At 45.3% G+C, this 16466-nt stretch overlaps 1 protein-coding gene across 6 annotated transcripts in view; it reads right to left on the bottom strand.

The window, feature by feature from the left end:
• The window catches only part of fbxw7 (F-box and WD repeat domain containing 7), a 466837-nt gene that overhangs the window by 32866 nt on the left and 417505 nt on the right, over positions 1 to 16466 (bottom strand). For 3 of the 6 annotated variants that reach the window (XM_068041005.1, XM_068041015.1, XM_068041044.1), the window contains one exon: positions 16015 to 16159. In XM_068041005.1, the coding sequence (XP_067897106.1) occupies positions 16015 to 16159 (145 nt within the window). The remainder of the gene's footprint in view (positions 1 to 16014; positions 16160 to 16466) is intronic. The other 3 variants (XM_068041025.1, XM_068041035.1, XM_068041053.1) reach the window with 1 other exon arrangement.

Raw genomic sequence — 16466 nt, 5'->3', positions numbered from 1 at the left:
AGTCTGGCAGCATCTGTGGAGAGAGAAACAGAGTTCATGTTTAAGGTTTGTGATCTTTCATCAATTGACGAAAGGACATAAACCTGAAACGTTTGGGCTCGTCAAAAAAATTGAAGCCCATGGAATAAAAGGGACAATAGCAGCATGGCTAAGAAGTTGGCTGCGTGACAGGAAACAGAGAGCAGTGGTGAATGGTTGTTTTTCTGAGTGGAGAAAGGCAGACAGTGGGGTTCCCCAGGGGTCAGTACTATGACCACTGTTTTTCTTGATCTGTATTAATGACTTAGACTTGGTTGTGCAGTGCACAATTTCAAACTTTGCAGATGACACAAAACTTGGAAGTTTTGTGAACTGTAACAAGGATGATAGACTTCAAGGACATAAGTTGGTGGAATGGCTGGACACACTGCAGTTGCTATTTAATGCAGAGAAGTGTGAGGTGATATATTTTGGTAGGAAGACAAGAACACAAGAAATAGGAGCAGCAGTAAATCATATCACAGAATCACAGAATTGTTCCAGTGCAGGAGGCGGCCATTTGGCCCATCGTGTCTGCACCGACTCTCTAAAAGAGCAATTCACTCAGTTCCATTCCCCTGCCTTCACCCCGTAACTCAATATTCCTTTTCATACAACAGTCTAATTCCCCTTTGAATGCTTCAATTCAACCTGCCTCCACCACTCTCTCAGGCAGTGCATTCCAGGCCTTAACCACTCTGCGTGAAAAAGATTTGCCTCATATCACTTTTGCTTCTCTTACCAAATACTTCAAATCTGTACATTCTTGTTCCTTTCACGAGTGGGAACAGTTTCTCTCCATCTACTCTGTCCAGGCACAGCTGCACATGCTCACTCCCAAACAGGGGACGGCAATGGTGATCACTGCAGCAACTGTCACTAAGGCCATGGTCAGAGGCATGGCTCAAACCATCAGGGATCATGTTATCTTCCTGCCTAATGCACCTTCTCAAATCCCACTTTGCCCTCATTATGCATTTTGTATGATTAACAATCTACAGACGGTACAATCATGCAACTTACTTTCCCTCCCTGCCCTCACCATTGTGTCTGTATGCTTTCAGATACCCAAGTACTCCCAACTGGCCCACCAGTGGAGCAGGGCACTGAAGGCCAAGAGGAAGGAGAGACAGAGGAGGAAGAAACACCATCACTTGATCACACAGTTACCAGCTCAGAAACTGACACTGTGCAAACTTCAGCAAGTAGCATAGAGGCAGGAACTGCACATCATGAGTCACTGGGAACTAGCGGCGTGAAGGCCAGGGGTAAAGGATCATGTGGGTGCCAGCTCCCTGGAGGGCAAGACTGCACGAGTTCTGCTGCAGAGGACTCGGATGAGGGCGTCGATGGGGCGGCCTATAGGAAAAGGCTGATGGGCATGCAAACAGAAATGCTTGGTGCATTGGCATGACCGCCAGACAGCTTGCTATCAAAGAGCAGTTCCACCTTGGTACAGGGCATTGCGCAGAGCTCAAAGCCCATACTTTCCAGCATGGATGTGATCAATTCTATGGGAAAACTTGCGAACCCAATCATCATGTAGCGTCCGATGGCTGATGTCTCAGCTTCCGCTGCAGCACAAGCAGAAGCCACTTGAGATTCACGTACAAGGACATCCAGATCCCTCTGCATCTCAGAGTTCTGCAATCTTTCTCCATCTAAGTAATATGTTGTTTTCTATTTTTCTGGCCAAAGTGGACAAGTTCACACTTTCCCACATTATACTCCCGCTGCCAAATTTTTGCCCTCTCACTTAACCTATCTATATTCCTTTGCAGACTCTGTGTCCTCCTCATAAATTGCTTTCCTACCTATCTTTGTATTGTCGGCAAATTTGGCTACGATTCACTCTGTCCCTTCATCCAAATCATTAATATAGATCGTAAATAGTTGAGACCCCAGCACTGATCCCTGTGGCACTCCACTAATTACAGTTTGCCAATCTGAAAATGACCCATTTATCCCGACTCCCTGTTTCTTGTTAGTTAGCCAATCTTCTATCCATGCTAATATATTACCCTCAATAGCATGAGCTATTATCTTGTGTAACAACCTTTTAAGTGGCACCTTATTGAATGCCTTTTGGAAATTCAAATACATTACATCTACAGGTTCCCCTTTATCTACCCTGCTTGCTACATGACTGCATTCTGATTTTCTAAATGTCCTGCTACTACTTCCTTAGTAATGGATTCCAGCATTTTTCCCAATGATAGATGTTAGGAAACCATAGGCTTGTTAGTCTGCTTTCGGTCTCCCGCCTTTCTGGAATAGAAATTCATGGCAGCATTTGACCGAGTATGGCATCAAGGAACCCTAGCAAAACTAAGGTCAATGGGAATCAGGGGGAAAACCCTCCGCTGGCTGGAGTCATACCTAGCACAAAGGAAGAACGTTGTGGTTGTTGGAGGTCAATTATCTCAGCTCCAGGACATCACTGCAGGTGTTCCTCAGGGTAGTGTCCTAGGCTGAACCATCGTCAGCTGCTTCATCAATCACCTTCCTTCAATCATAAGGTCAGAAGTGGGGATGTTCGCTGATGATTGCACAATGTTCAGCACCATTCGTGACTCGTCAGATACTAAAGCAGTCAGTGCAGAAATGCAGCAAGACCTGGACAATATCCAGGCTTGGGCTGTTAAGTGGAAAGGAACATTCGCGCCACACAAGTGCCAGGCAATGACCATCTCCAACCATCTAACCATCACCCCATGACATTCAATGGCATTACCATCGCTGAGTCCCCCACTATCAACATCCTAGGGGCTACCATTGACCAGAAACTGAACTGGAGTAGCCATATAAATACCGTGGCTGCAAGAGCAGGTCAGAAGCCAGGAAGCCTGCGGCGAGTAACTCACCTCCTGACTCCCCAAAGCCTGTCCACCATCTACAAGGCACAAGTCAGGAGTGTGATGGAATACTCTCCACTTGCCTGGATGGCTGCAGCTCCAACAACACTCAAGAAGCTCGACATCATCCAGGCCAAAGCAGCCCGCTTGATTGGCACCCCATCGACAAACATTCACTCCCTCCACCACCGACGCACAGTGGCAGCAGTGTGTACCATCTACAAGATGCACTGCAGCAATGCACCAAGGCTCCTTAGACAGCACCTTCCAAACCCTCTACCAACTAGAAGGACAAGGGCAGCAAATGCATGGGAACACCACCTGCAAGTTCCCCTCCAAGTCACATACCATCCTGACTTGGAACTATAATCGCTGTTCCTTCACTGTCGCTGGGTCAAAATCCTGGAACTCCCTTCCCAACAGCACTGTGGGTGTACCTACCCCACATGCAGTGCAGTGGTTCAAGAAGGCAGCTCACCACCACCTTCTCAAGGACAATTAGGGATGGGCAATAAATGCTGGCCTAGCCAGCAACACCCATATCCCATGAATGAATTAAAAAAAAGTGTTACATTTGTGGTTTTTCAATCCGCTGGGATCTTTCCAGAATGGGTGGCACAGTGGCGCAGTGGTTAGCACTGCAGCCTCACAGCTCCAGCGACCCGGGTTCGATTCTGGGTACTGCCTGTGTGGAGTTTGCAAGTTCTCCCTGTGACCGCGTGGGTTTTCGCCGGGTGCTCCGGTTTCCTCCCACAGCCAAAGACTTGCAGGTTGATAGGTAAATTGGCCATTATAAATTGCCCCTAGTATAGGTAGGTGGTAGGGGAATTGTGGGGATGTGGTAGGAATATGGGATTAACGTAGGATTAGTATAAATGGGTGGTTTTTGGTCGGCACAGACTCGGTGGGCCGAAGGGCCTGTTTCAGTGCTGTATCTCTAAATAAATGAAAAAAATAAATAAATCTAGGCAATTTTGGAAGATCACAACCAATGCATGCACTATCCCAGTAGTCATTTCTTTTAAGACCCTAGGATGCAGGCCATCAGGTTCAGGGTATTTGTCAGTCTTGAGTACCTAGTTTTCCTGGTACTTTTTCTCTGATTATAGTGAATTTCCTCCCTTCCTTTTGCCTCCTGATTTTCTACTATTCCTGAGATGCTTTTTGTGTCTTCTACCGTGAAGACAGATACAAAATACTTGTTCAAAGCCTTTGCCATTTCCTTGTTTCCCATTATTAACTCCCCAGTCTCATCCCCTCAGCGAACAATGCTGCTCTTTTTATATACTTGTAGAAGCTTTTACTGTGTTTTTATATTTCTTGCAAGTTTACTCTCATACTCTAATTTCTCCCTCTTTATTTTTTTAAGTCATTCTTTGCTGCTTTCTAAAAATTTCCCAATCTTCTGGCCTACCATTAATCTTTGCAGCATCGTACACCTTTTCTTTCAATCTGATACCATCCTGAACTTCCTTTGTTAGCCACAGATGGTGCAGCCTTCTTGTAGAGTCTTTCTTTCTTAATGGAATATAACTGCTGAAATAACTGGTGGAGTGTCACAAGTGTCATGAAGACCTCCACCTGCCAAGAATGAGGCATATTAATTTCACATGAACACTAATTTTAAACTGTTTCTGGAGTGAAGAAATGACTTGTTTAAAAAAAGGTCACCAGACACTTGGTTGCAGGATATTTGCATACGAAGAGACAGTGCTTGGAGAGACAAAAGGATTGCTCACTGATTCAATTAACAGAGGTTGGGCTGGGTAATGGTGATCCACATCTTGTTGCGGTAAGAGACAGCACTACCCCCACCCCCACCCCCACCGACCGCTTAGGAATCCATAAACTCATAAGTGGTTAAACCAGCTGGTCACATGACAAACCAGCTGGTCCAGGCTTTTTGAACTAGACACAGGACAGTTTGAATTCAGATTGTAGAGTGCAACTGAATCTGGAACAAGACAGCCTCTTTCCTGACGAGCGTGCTCTTGCTTTCTCACAAGCCTCTGGACCCACTGAAGACACATAAACCTCAAGAGAGAAAAGACTCCTACATCGAAACAAGTTAAAGCATGCACTGGGCCCCAATGAACAGCAAGACTTAGCGGCAACTAAAGGCTCAACATTAAACTCAAAGGACTGTAACTACAATCCAGATATTGCCTCAAACTTTTCCCCTTTATTCCTTCGACTGTTTCTGTCTCTATCTGTGTATGTGTTTATCGCGTGTGCATAGTAGCGTAGTCGCGTTGGAAATTCATAGTCAGTAACCGAATTAGAGTTTAAGATGAATAAACTTCCCCCTTTCTTGTTTAAATCTAAGAAAATCTGTCTGATTTGATTTATTTGGCTTGCAATTGGAAAGCAGTGAACAAGGATTCACTGAGGGGGAGCTAAAAACATGGTGTTTTAAAAAAGTAGACCATGTTACGGTTAAACCAGGCATAGGCTGAGAGGGAACCACTGGACCCCTTCTCACCTGGTCGTAAAACAAGGATCAGTGCATGGGCCTCAGCTATTTACAAACTATATCAATGACTTGGATGAGGGGACTGAATAAAATATATCCAAGTTTGCTGACAATACAGAATTAGTTGGGAAGATAAGCTGTGAGGAGGATGTAAAAAAAGGCTGCGAAGGGATTTAGACAAGTTAAGTGATTGTGGGTAAGAGGGTGGCAGATGAAGTATAATGTGTCAGTGTGAAATTATCCACATTGGTAGGCGTCATGCGTTCTTTGTGTTATCTTAAGTAACACAATGAGGTACGTGGATTCCAGTGCCTTGAAGATCTAACAGGTTTATTAACAGCTAAATTAGTAAATACAATATAGAGCAAACTATGTACAGAACCTTTGTCTAGGGTGATACAGTTAGAATGACTCTGGCTTCTAGTCACATGACTACATCCTGGTACTTAGCTCATTAGCATATGGAATTCTTAAAGGGACATCACTTTCTTTCCAAAGATAAGTCTCATGCACTATAAGTAAAAACACATAAAACTGGGTATCAAAATTAGTTATACAGGAATAATGATTATACAATTTACAAGTGCAGAAGCTTAAGAGTCCATACATTGTTTCGGTGGTTTGACAACTCTTCCAGATCTTGTTATGGTATAACTTTCTGGGGATGTGGATTTTAGCGTTGTCTGTTTTTGGTTTGCAGACGTGTTGTCACTGTGTTGGTTGTTGTCCTGTTATTCCGTCACACCCTCATCATCAGAGTGTTCTTTCGAGTCCACTTTGCGCAGTTGTAGTATTGCACACCTCTTAATTGGCTTCGATTCCTCATCAACACTGCTCTACTAGCTGTTGTAATCTTGTAGGACCTAGGCTCCCTGCATATTTTGGATACCTCTGCTGTTAACCAGGTTTTCATTGTGGGGTGTATGACCCTGACCTGTCGTACTACGTGTAGCTGAGGTAGTTCCGCTCCTGCATGTCGGTCATGTGCCATCTTCATTCTCCCTTGTTTTTCGAGCAGTGTCTCCTGCATCTCAGAATTTGGACAAATGGCGGCTTGGCAGAGTCGTTTGCACTTGATTGCCAAACATGATCTCTGCTGGTGACGGTAAGCCCATATCCACAGGTGTAGCTCTGAGGCGGAGCATGGCAACATGAAAATCTTGTTTTGTTGTCCTACACTTCAGGATAAGTGATTGAACTGTGTGAACCATTCGCTCGACAAGACCATTAGATGTAGGGTAATGTGGTGAGGATGTCACATGGTTTACGCCCCATTTGGCAAATAGATCCCTGAAAGGTCTGCCCATACACCGTGACCCATTATCAGAAATAATTTCTTCATGTGTACTGAATAGACTGAAAATGGCACTCAATGTGTCTGTGAAGACCACGCATGAAGTCTTTTACCTGTCTGGCAATTGGAAATTTGGAGAAATAATCAGTGACTAAGATAAAGACGTCTCCATTAATGGAAAATAGATCAATGATGATTTTGGACCATAGGACTGACAGCATCTTGAGGGTGTACAGGTTCTTTACTTGTTGGGGCTTGTGGCTCTGGCATACCTCGCACATCCTCACTAGCTTTTCAATGTCACCGTTGATCCCTGGCCAATAAACACTGTCTCTCGTCCGCTCTATACCCATATGGCCTTGATGAAGTTGTGACAAGATGTACTGTAGGAGAGCTTTGTGCACAATCGCTTGTTTTCCTTTGAAGGTGGCACCTGTCGAGAAACCGAGTTCATCTCTAGAAGGCCAAAAGCATTGGAGGGTTTCTGGCACCTCTTTTACTGCATTAGGTCAACCTTCTAGGATGACTCTCCACAGTGCCTTCAGCTGTGGGTCAATAGCTGTTTCTGTTTGTAGCTGGTCACATTTGTGCTATCCAAAATGCAATAAATGGATCTTGAGCACATCTTCCACCTCGATGTCCATGCTGTCTACTTGTAGATCCAGTGGAACTTCTTCATTTTTGTTTGTGTTTGGCAATCCGCTCAGTGTATCCGAGGTGACCATTTTGGTACCCGGTTTGTAGCAGATGTCGAAGTCATACCCCTGTACTTTCACTAAGAGTTGCTGTAGTTGAGGTGGTGTGCTTGTCAGTGGTTTACGTCAGATCATCTCCAGTGGTTTGTGGTCAGTTTCCACAGTGAACTGTTTACCGAACCTCGTGATCCCAAACAGCAGAGCAAGTGTTTCACGCTCTATGTTCGAGTAATTGAATTGTGCTGAGGATAAATATTTGGATCCGAATGCAATTAGTTTGCCATCCTGCAGGATGTACGCTCCTAGCCCTGTGAGGCGTTGACTTCCAGGATTGTCTTCTTCGCGCAGTACTGCCGGGGATAGGTTTCTGCTGACAAAGTTTGTTTGAGAGACTCAAACATATGCTGATGCTCCTCCTGCCATACAAATGGTATATCTTTAAGAGCTCTCTCAGTGATGATGCTTTGTCAGAAAAATCTGGAATGTATGGTGCCAAGAAGTTGAAAAATCCAAGACATCTCTGCAGATCTTCCTTGTCTTGTGTACAACTTTGTCTGGGTCAGGACAGATTCCGCAACCTGAATAGGTGGTGCCAAAGAAGTTGATCTGTTGTCACTTCTTGCTGTTAAAAACGAGCCCTTTGTGACGAGCTGCTGCCAACAGTGAATGGAGATTTCAATCATGCTCTTCTTTAGTTTTGCCCATTACTGCAATATCATTGGCAACGCAGGCACGTTTTCTATAATTCTGTACATATGCTGCTGAAACAGATCTTTACTGACAGAGAAGCCGAAGGGTAGTCTCCGGAATCAGTATCTTCCAAATGGTGTTCTGAAGGTGGTGACTTCCCGAGATTCCTTCGCTAGGTGTACCAACCAATACCCATGTTTGGCATCCAACTTGGAAAAGAATTTATCTCCTGTGAACTTGGGATTCAATTCCTCTAGTGTTGGCATCTTGTGCCGGCATCGCTTTCTGGAGAGGTTTAGATGCCTCAGATCTAGACATACCCTGATTGCTCCATCCTTCTCTAGTACACAAGTAATTGAGCTGCACCAGTCGATGTGATGATGCATGTGACGGATGATGCCATTGCCTTCCATGTCATCCAACGTGTGCTTAAGCTTTTCTTCGATGAACACGCTGCACTTTCTGCAAGGGTCAACAGACGGAACTGCATCCTCTCTGAAGTGCAGTATGGCATTGCCGTTGAAATCTCCTATGGTATCGAATCTGCCCGGGTACATCTGTTGTAGGTTGTGGACTGACTCAATACGGGTACCCTTGATCTCTTCTGCTGTAATGGGTATCTTGGTGATCTCGTGGATAGTCACAATGTTGAGGTCCTTACACGCTAGTAGTCCTGCCACTGCTGGTCCGCTCGTGTCTACCAGATAAAATATTTGTGGTTTCCATGTCGACTTGCCATAGCTGCATTGCACTGTTAGTGTGCCATTGCAAGGGATGGGTGACCCATTGTATGTAGTTAACTTTGCAGTTGTTGGTGATATCATTAATTTTCAACAACCCCGGTACATAGCCTTCACGATTCAGATTGGTATCTCCCGAATCAATCTCAGTTTTGAGTGTGTGATTTTTTTGGGCGCATGATATTGATAGTGGCAAAAGCTTCCAGTTGTTTGACTTCATCAACACAATGTGTCAGATTTACAATGTTAAATGCCTGCTCGTCTTCTGGCTGAGAATTGCTCCACTCTAAGCCTTGTCTCGGGTCTATTTCGCTGTGGACTTTGTGTATCGGCTTGCGCTTACACAGGTTTCTAGTGGTCTCCTTGCTGCTGTTGCCTTGTTGCTGCACCTGTCTTCTGTTTGTGTCCTACTGTGACTTCTGGCTGCATCTTTGGAGGCAGATTTCTTGCATAGGCGACCCAGTGTCCTTTTAAACCGCACACCTTGCACAGGTCTTGAAATACAGGACAACTTCGCAGTGAGTGGGACAAACTACACATACCACACAGCTTGCTTGCTTTTTGCGATCTGGTTATTGTGCCAATACTATTGCTTGCACCTAGTGCTTACAGATGCTGTTGTCCAGGTACAATGGCTTCGTTTTCCCTGCCATTTTCTAGCATTGCATCAATGCCGTGACTTTTCTTTTTTCTCCCGAGCGGTCTTTTTGAAATGCTTCAATAGTTGGTGAGACAATCACTAGCTCCATCATTCACTCCAACAGCTGAGTTTCTGAAAAATCAACATTTGTTGCCCTTACTACGGCATCTACTGATGAATTTATCTGTTGATTCCTGTGGCTGTTGCCTGTAGGACATCAAATTCAGGCAACGAATTCTAAAATTCACTCTCACCCGAAGTTGATCTTCTAGTACTTTCCATATCTTTGTGGGATCTTTCTGGTCCTCTTAAGTAATCCAAAGGTATTGATTCGGTATAACCCCTCATTTCCAACTGCTATCAGTATTTTCACAGCCTGCTTCTCTGGTTCTACAACTGCTTGGTGTGTGAAGCATAACTGCATTCTTTGTTTAAAAAGTTTGAACTCGGATAGGATATCAATGGCCTTCCGGTTCATGCTGGGAAATTTGATATCAATCTTTCTGCTGTTCTTTTGCTTTCTGCTCTGTATTTAACTTTGTTCAGCCATGAGTGTGCCTGCAGCATTGTATTTATCATGACTTTTCTATTTGTGGTTTGAAACTGGTTTTAAAACTTGTTCTATTAACTCTGCGCTGTTCCCCTTTAAAAAATTATCTTTTATTCTAACTGGCTGTTTTGTTAGAATGGAACAGGTGCTTGACAGTGTTCTCTGTTTACTTTGCTTTCAGCACTTTAACTTCTATGTTTACACAGCTGTTCAATAGGCAGTTCAAGGGCTTTCCCCATTGCTGCTTTTAAAGAGATTGTTTATGTTGTTCATGGTTGACTGGTTTAATGATTTTTGCAGCTTGTCTGCTTCAATGGATACTCTGCAACATTCAGGGGTTTACCACGCTTTTTTTTGGATGCCTCCTGTAATGGCGCCGACCTCGATCAGCCTGAGAGAGGAATTGGGTTTCCCCCATTTTTTTTTCTCTCGCCCAAGGAGGCTTTAATCAATTTTTTAAGCACTTCAAAACTTTGTTTTTTAAAACTGGGATTCCTCGACCATCGGCACAATGACTCACTGGATCAAAGGAATTTATTTGCAGCCTGTCATCCAGTGCTCTGTCTCCCACAGCAGGAGGTCAGTTTTTTCTTCTTTCCACTGTTTGGGCCAGTATTTCTTTCACTCTTTTCAAGTACTTGTTTTAAAGTTTCTTTACTGGTTTGCTGTTTTGCCCGTGGTCTTGAAGGTTATAGCTGATCTTTTCACCATAGCTGCCACCATGTCACGTGTTCTTTGTTATATCCTAAGTAACGCATTGAGGTATGTGGATTCCAGTGCCTTGAAGATCTCTAACAGGTTTATTAACAGCTAGTTTAGTATATACAATAGAGCAAACTATGTACAGAACCTTTGTCTAGGATGTTACAGTTACAGAGTGACTATGGCTACTAGTCACATGAATACATCCTGGTACTCAGCTCATTAGCATACTGAGTTCTTAAAGGATCCTTAAAGGGATCTTGAAGCAATCATACAACAGTAGGAAGAATGGAAAAGCAGAATATTTTTTAAAAAGGAGAGAAACTAACAGATGCTGGGCTTCCGACAGATTTGGATGTCCTTGTACACACATCATAGGAAGTTAACATGGAGACACAGTAAGCAATTAGGAAGGCAAATGGTATGCTATAGCCTTTATTGTGAGGGGTTGGAGTAAGGAAGTCTTGCTGCAATTATATAGGGCATTGGTGAGACCACACCTGGACTACACAATTTTGGTTTCCTTATTTAAGTAAGCATATACTTGCCTTACAGCAGTTGGAACAAAGGTTCACTGGACTGATTCCTGAGAAGAGCTGTCCTATGATGAGAGGTTGAGTGAAATGGGCCTGTATTCACTGGAGTTCAGAAGAATGAGAGGTGATTGCATTGAAATGTACAAAATTCTGACAGTGTTTGGCAGGGTAGATGCTGAGAAGCTGTTTCCCCTGCCTGCAGAGTCTAGAACTAGGGGTCACAATCTTTGGATGAGAGGTTGGCTATTTTGGACTGAGATGAAGAAACATTTATTCACTCAGAGGCTTGTGAATCTTTGGAATTCTCTACCCCAGAGAGCTGTGGATGCCTAATCATTGAGTATATTCAAGACTGAGAGATAAATTTTGGGGCACTTATGGGATCAAAGGATTTGGGGATCGGGCTGGAGAGTGGATCTTATTGAATGGCCTTTCATCAATCACCAACTATTTCTCTCTCTGCAGATGCTGCCTGACTGGCTGACTGTTTTCAGCTAGTCAGGGCTGTCCTGGTTCGACAAATTGACAGTGCAAAATGATAAGGTTGAGTGAGGTGGCAGAGGGATCGAGCTGTACAGCATCAGTATATATGAGCGCTTCCTGATCTGTTTACACCATATAGACAAGGGATTGGCGCAGTGAGCTTCCTCATCTGCATAGCTCAATATTGTACCACACAATTCATTTACCTTGAGGAGCCCCAGAACATCAAACTGAAATGATGGCAATTAATAGCAGTGCTGAAAACACATTTGCTGGACTGATGCATTGTTAAACGTCCAGATTCCTAATAGAAACAGTTAAAGATGCCAAACTGCACGACGTCTTCAGCAAACCTGCAGACGGAGCGCAGCGCAGATACACATGGTCAAGATCGGACGTGTCTGCCCATTCCAGGATTGACTCCCTGTTTGTGTCCCGTGCCGTCACGGTCGGATCCACCGACGTCAAGCCGGTATTCTTCTCCGACCACTGCCTCTTACTGGCCGACTGTCACTTACAGGACGATCAGCGGGTTAGCAGAGGGACGTGGAAGCTCAATGCTACACTGCTGACCCCAGAGAACGCTGAGGAACTCAAAAGGGATTACAAAGGTTGGAGGACCATGAAATCCCTCTTTGAGTCTCCAGTTCACGGGTGGGAAGCGATTAAGGAGAACATCAAGAGGTTCTTCATCCACAAAGGTGTTCAGAGGGCGAGAGAGAGACAGAGGGAAATGTCCCGACTCCAGAAAAGTATGCAAAATCTGCTCCGGTTGCAGTCAATGGGGGTCGAGGTCAAGGAGGACCTCCAAGAGGTGAAGAGCCAGCAGGCTTCGCTCTTTGCCAAGGAGGCCTCCAAGATCATCTGCCGGTCCAGAGTCCGCTCCATCGAGCAGGATGAGACGTGCTCGCGTTGCTTCTTCCAAAAGGTACACAGAGAGAGCTCTGTTATCAGCAGCCTGAAGGAAGAAGATGGCTCGGTAACGTCTTCGCAGTCTGACATACTAAGGATCAGCAAATCCTTTTATGCTGGGCTGTATGACGTGAAGCCCACAGACAGCAGAGCCTCCCAGTCCTTCCTGTCATCTATCACAGAGGTCTTAGATGACAGCAGGAGGGAGAGACTGGACAAGCCGCTAACTCTGGATGAGCTGACAAAGGCTGTCGAGTCCTTCGAGACGAGTAAAACTCCCGGAAGCGACGGCTTACCGGTCGAGTTGTACTCGGCCCTGTGGGACTGGGTCAGCCCGGACCTGCTGGAAGTATACAAGAGTATGCTCCTGGCCAGCAGCATGTCAGAATCCATGAGGAAAGGCATCATCACCCTCATTTACAAGTGGAAGGGGGAGAGGGCAGAAATCAGAAATTGGTGGCCCATCTCACTGCTTAATGTTGACTACAAAATTCTGTCCAAAGTCATAGCCAGTCGAGTCAAGTCTGCTCTGGAGTTGGTGATCCACCCCGATCAGACCTGTACTGTACCCGGCAGGAAGATCTCTGATAGTCTCGCGTTACTCAGGGATACAATCGCCTACGTACGGGACAGGAGGGTGGACACCTGCCTCATCAGCCTGGACCAGGAGAAGGCTTTCGACAGGATATCGCACACCTACATGATGGATGTGCTTTCCAAAATGGGGTTTGGGGAGGGAATCTGCAATTGGATCCAACTGCCCTACACAAACATCAGTAGCGCAGTCTCAATCAATGGGTGGGAATCGGAAAGTTTCCCGATCAAATCTGGAGTCAGACAGGGCTGTCCTCTCTCCCCGGTCTTGTTTGTTTGCCGTATTGAACCCTTTGCTGAGTCTATTAGGAAGGATGCGAGCATAAGAGGGGTGACAATCCCAGGCAGCGGAGGCACTCAGGTTAAAACCTCCCTGTACATGGATGACGTCGCCGTCTTCTGCTCGGATCCGCTGTCCGTGCGCAGACTGATGAGCATCTGCGACCAGTTCGAACTGGCCTCGGGAGCCAAAGTTAACCACGGCAAGAGCGAGGCCATGTTCTTTGGGAACTGGGCTGACCGATCCTTTGTCCCCTTCACCGTCAGGTCAGATTACCTGAAGGTGCTGGGGATATGGTTCGGAAGGGCCGGGGCGAGCACCAAAACCTGGGAGGAGCGAGTAGCCAAGGTACAACAAAAGTTGAGCATGTGGGGGCAGCAATCTCTCTCCATTGTGGGTAAGAACCTGGTCATCGGGTGCGAGGCGCTCACGTTGTTGCTGTACGTGGCGCAGGTCTGGCCCATACCCCACTCCTGCGCCGTGGCAGTCACCCGAGCCATTTTCCGCTTCATCTGGGGATCTAAAATGGACCGGGTCCGGAGGGACACGATGTTCAAACCTCTGGATAAGGGCGGGAAAAATGTACCCAACGCGGCCCTCATCCTGATGACCACCTTCGTGTGCGGCTGCATCAAACTGTGTGTGGACCTCCAGTACGCAAACTCCAAGTGTCACGACGTGCTGAGGTTCTATCTGTCCCCGGTGTTGCGAAGGATGGGCCTGGTCACATTGCCGCGGAACGCTCCATGCAGCTGGGCCGTGCCGTACCACCTATCCTTCGTGGAGCAGTTTCTGCGGGAAAACACCTTTGACCACCGGTCCATCAGGCAGTGGTCTGCACGGAATGTCCTCAAGGCCCTACGGGAAAAGGAGACGGTGGATCCTGTCCGATGGTTCCCCAAGCAGACCGTCAAAGTCATTTGGCGGAATGCCTCATCACCAGAACTTTCAAACAAGCACCAAGACGTAGCTTGGCTGGTGGTGAGAAGGGCCCTCCCCTTCAGATCCTTCATGCACACCCGAAGTCTTGCCCCCTCCGCACAATGCCCCCGCGGTGGCTGTGGTGGGGAAGAAATGGTTGCCCACCTCCTCCTGGAATGTGTCTTCGCAAAGCAGGTGTGGAAAGAGATGCAGTGGTTTTTGTCGAGGTTCATCCCAAGCAGCTCTGTAACACAGGAGTCTGTGCTCTGCGGGCTGTTCCCAGGGACGCACACCGAGACAAACATCAACTGCTGCTGGAAGACTATCAATTCGGTGAAAGACGCCCTTTGGTCTGCCCAAAACGTTCTGGTCTTCCAGCGCAAAGAGTTGTCCACGACCGAATGTTGCAGACTGGCACATTCCAAGGTCCAGGACTACGTGCTGAGGGACGCACTAAAGCTTGGGGCAGCCGCAGCAAAGGCTCAATGGGGAAAGACCACAGTGTAAGGTCCCCCCCCACCAAGCTGAACTGAGGGGCTGGATCCATGGGAAACCCCTTGAACTGTATCGGGAAAATTTCTGTCTCCTGTATAATGTAAAAATGTATCTGGCAGGACAAATGTGAAATGGAAGGGTTGTGAAGCAACTCATAATTGTATAGAAGGAAACTGATCACCTTTGCACTGTTTGTATTTTTTGACTTGATGCTGTTTTAAACTGTTTGGGATGTAATTTTTTACAGATTTTTATGAATAAAGTATATTTTGGAAAAAAAAAATGCATTGTTAAACATTGAGGTTGATAAAAAATCTTACACCCGCAGCCCTACCCCCACACGAGCACAGCAGCTTTAAACCACTTATGTCTGGTTGATAACTGAAATAATATTGAGTGCTTGCTTTCAATCTCTCTATTTAAATGGAAAATACAAGTTTCTAGCCAAATAGCAAATCAGAGGCCAAATATTATATGTAGAGGGCTATGCAGTACTTCATACAAATTGCATGCAGGAGTTCAACTACTTCCACATATGCAATTTGAATGTAACAGACACAGAAATTTACTGATGTTACACATCACAGGAACAGTTTAACAAAGAGGCAGGAAATGAGGACATGCTATTTAGATTACCAAGTATGCACTGAATCTTATCTGGTGTCATTCGGGAGCCATTCATTTTGTGATTGCTTTAGGTCTGGCTCTACATCTGAAACATTAGACATACAGTACACTGCTTTATCTCTGCTGTCATCTTAAAATTATTCATCTCAGCAAAGGTAGGGAATAAATTTAAAAAATCAAAATAATCAAAATGCAAATAAAGTTCCCAATATTCTTCACAATATAAGCACAGATTCAAGAACAGAGAAATCGATTTACAAATATTTATCAGAAAAATACATACTCAAGCTAGGCCAAGTACTTATCGGCAAGATCTGAAAGTAACATGTAAGCCAAAGAATCTGCAGGCTTTATCTTTCCTTAAAACCCTCAGTGGTATGTATGAATTAATACAGTCAGCAGAGGAACAGCCCAGCCCAAATCCAGGTTTCCCATTAGAGGTATGTTATTTTTTGGCTATAATAATTCTTCATGATAAATATCCTGTTGTTACTTTAGTGCATCCTAACCTGAAAAGTCTTCAACCAATCTTGGAGTTCTGGAGGGGGCTGGACAGATGTGATCCGACGCCGCTGTTGCCCTTGCCCGTTTGCAGCTCTCAGGTCGCCAAAGGTGGTAGGTGTTGCTGAACATGGAACCAGCCCTGTGGTGCTGCTGAAAAAAGTAGACCATTACAGCAAACCTTAGTTTCAAACAGAAAAACTCATTTCAACAATTACTAGTATTCATAGATCAGCACTCATAGGCCTTCAAGGATAAGACGAGTCTGGCTCAAGCAGGCAAACCAACTTACATTTATATAGTGTCTTTAATACAGTAACATATTCCATGGCACTTTACAGTACTTTAATCAGAGGTTACAGAGATAGGCAGGGTAGGGACAAGGCCATAGAGGTATTGGAACACAAGGACAAGAATTTTTTTTTTTTAAACTGAGGTGTTGGTGGACCTGGAGCCAACA

The sequence above is a fragment of the Heterodontus francisci genome, chromosome 1 (assembly GCF_036365525.1).
Source record: "Heterodontus francisci isolate sHetFra1 chromosome 1, sHetFra1.hap1, whole genome shotgun sequence".
In the NCBI taxonomy this organism is placed as follows: domain Eukaryota; kingdom Metazoa; phylum Chordata; class Chondrichthyes; order Heterodontiformes; family Heterodontidae; genus Heterodontus; species Heterodontus francisci.
Note: the sequence above shows the minus strand (reverse complement) of the source record. Positions and strands in the feature narration are given on the sequence as shown.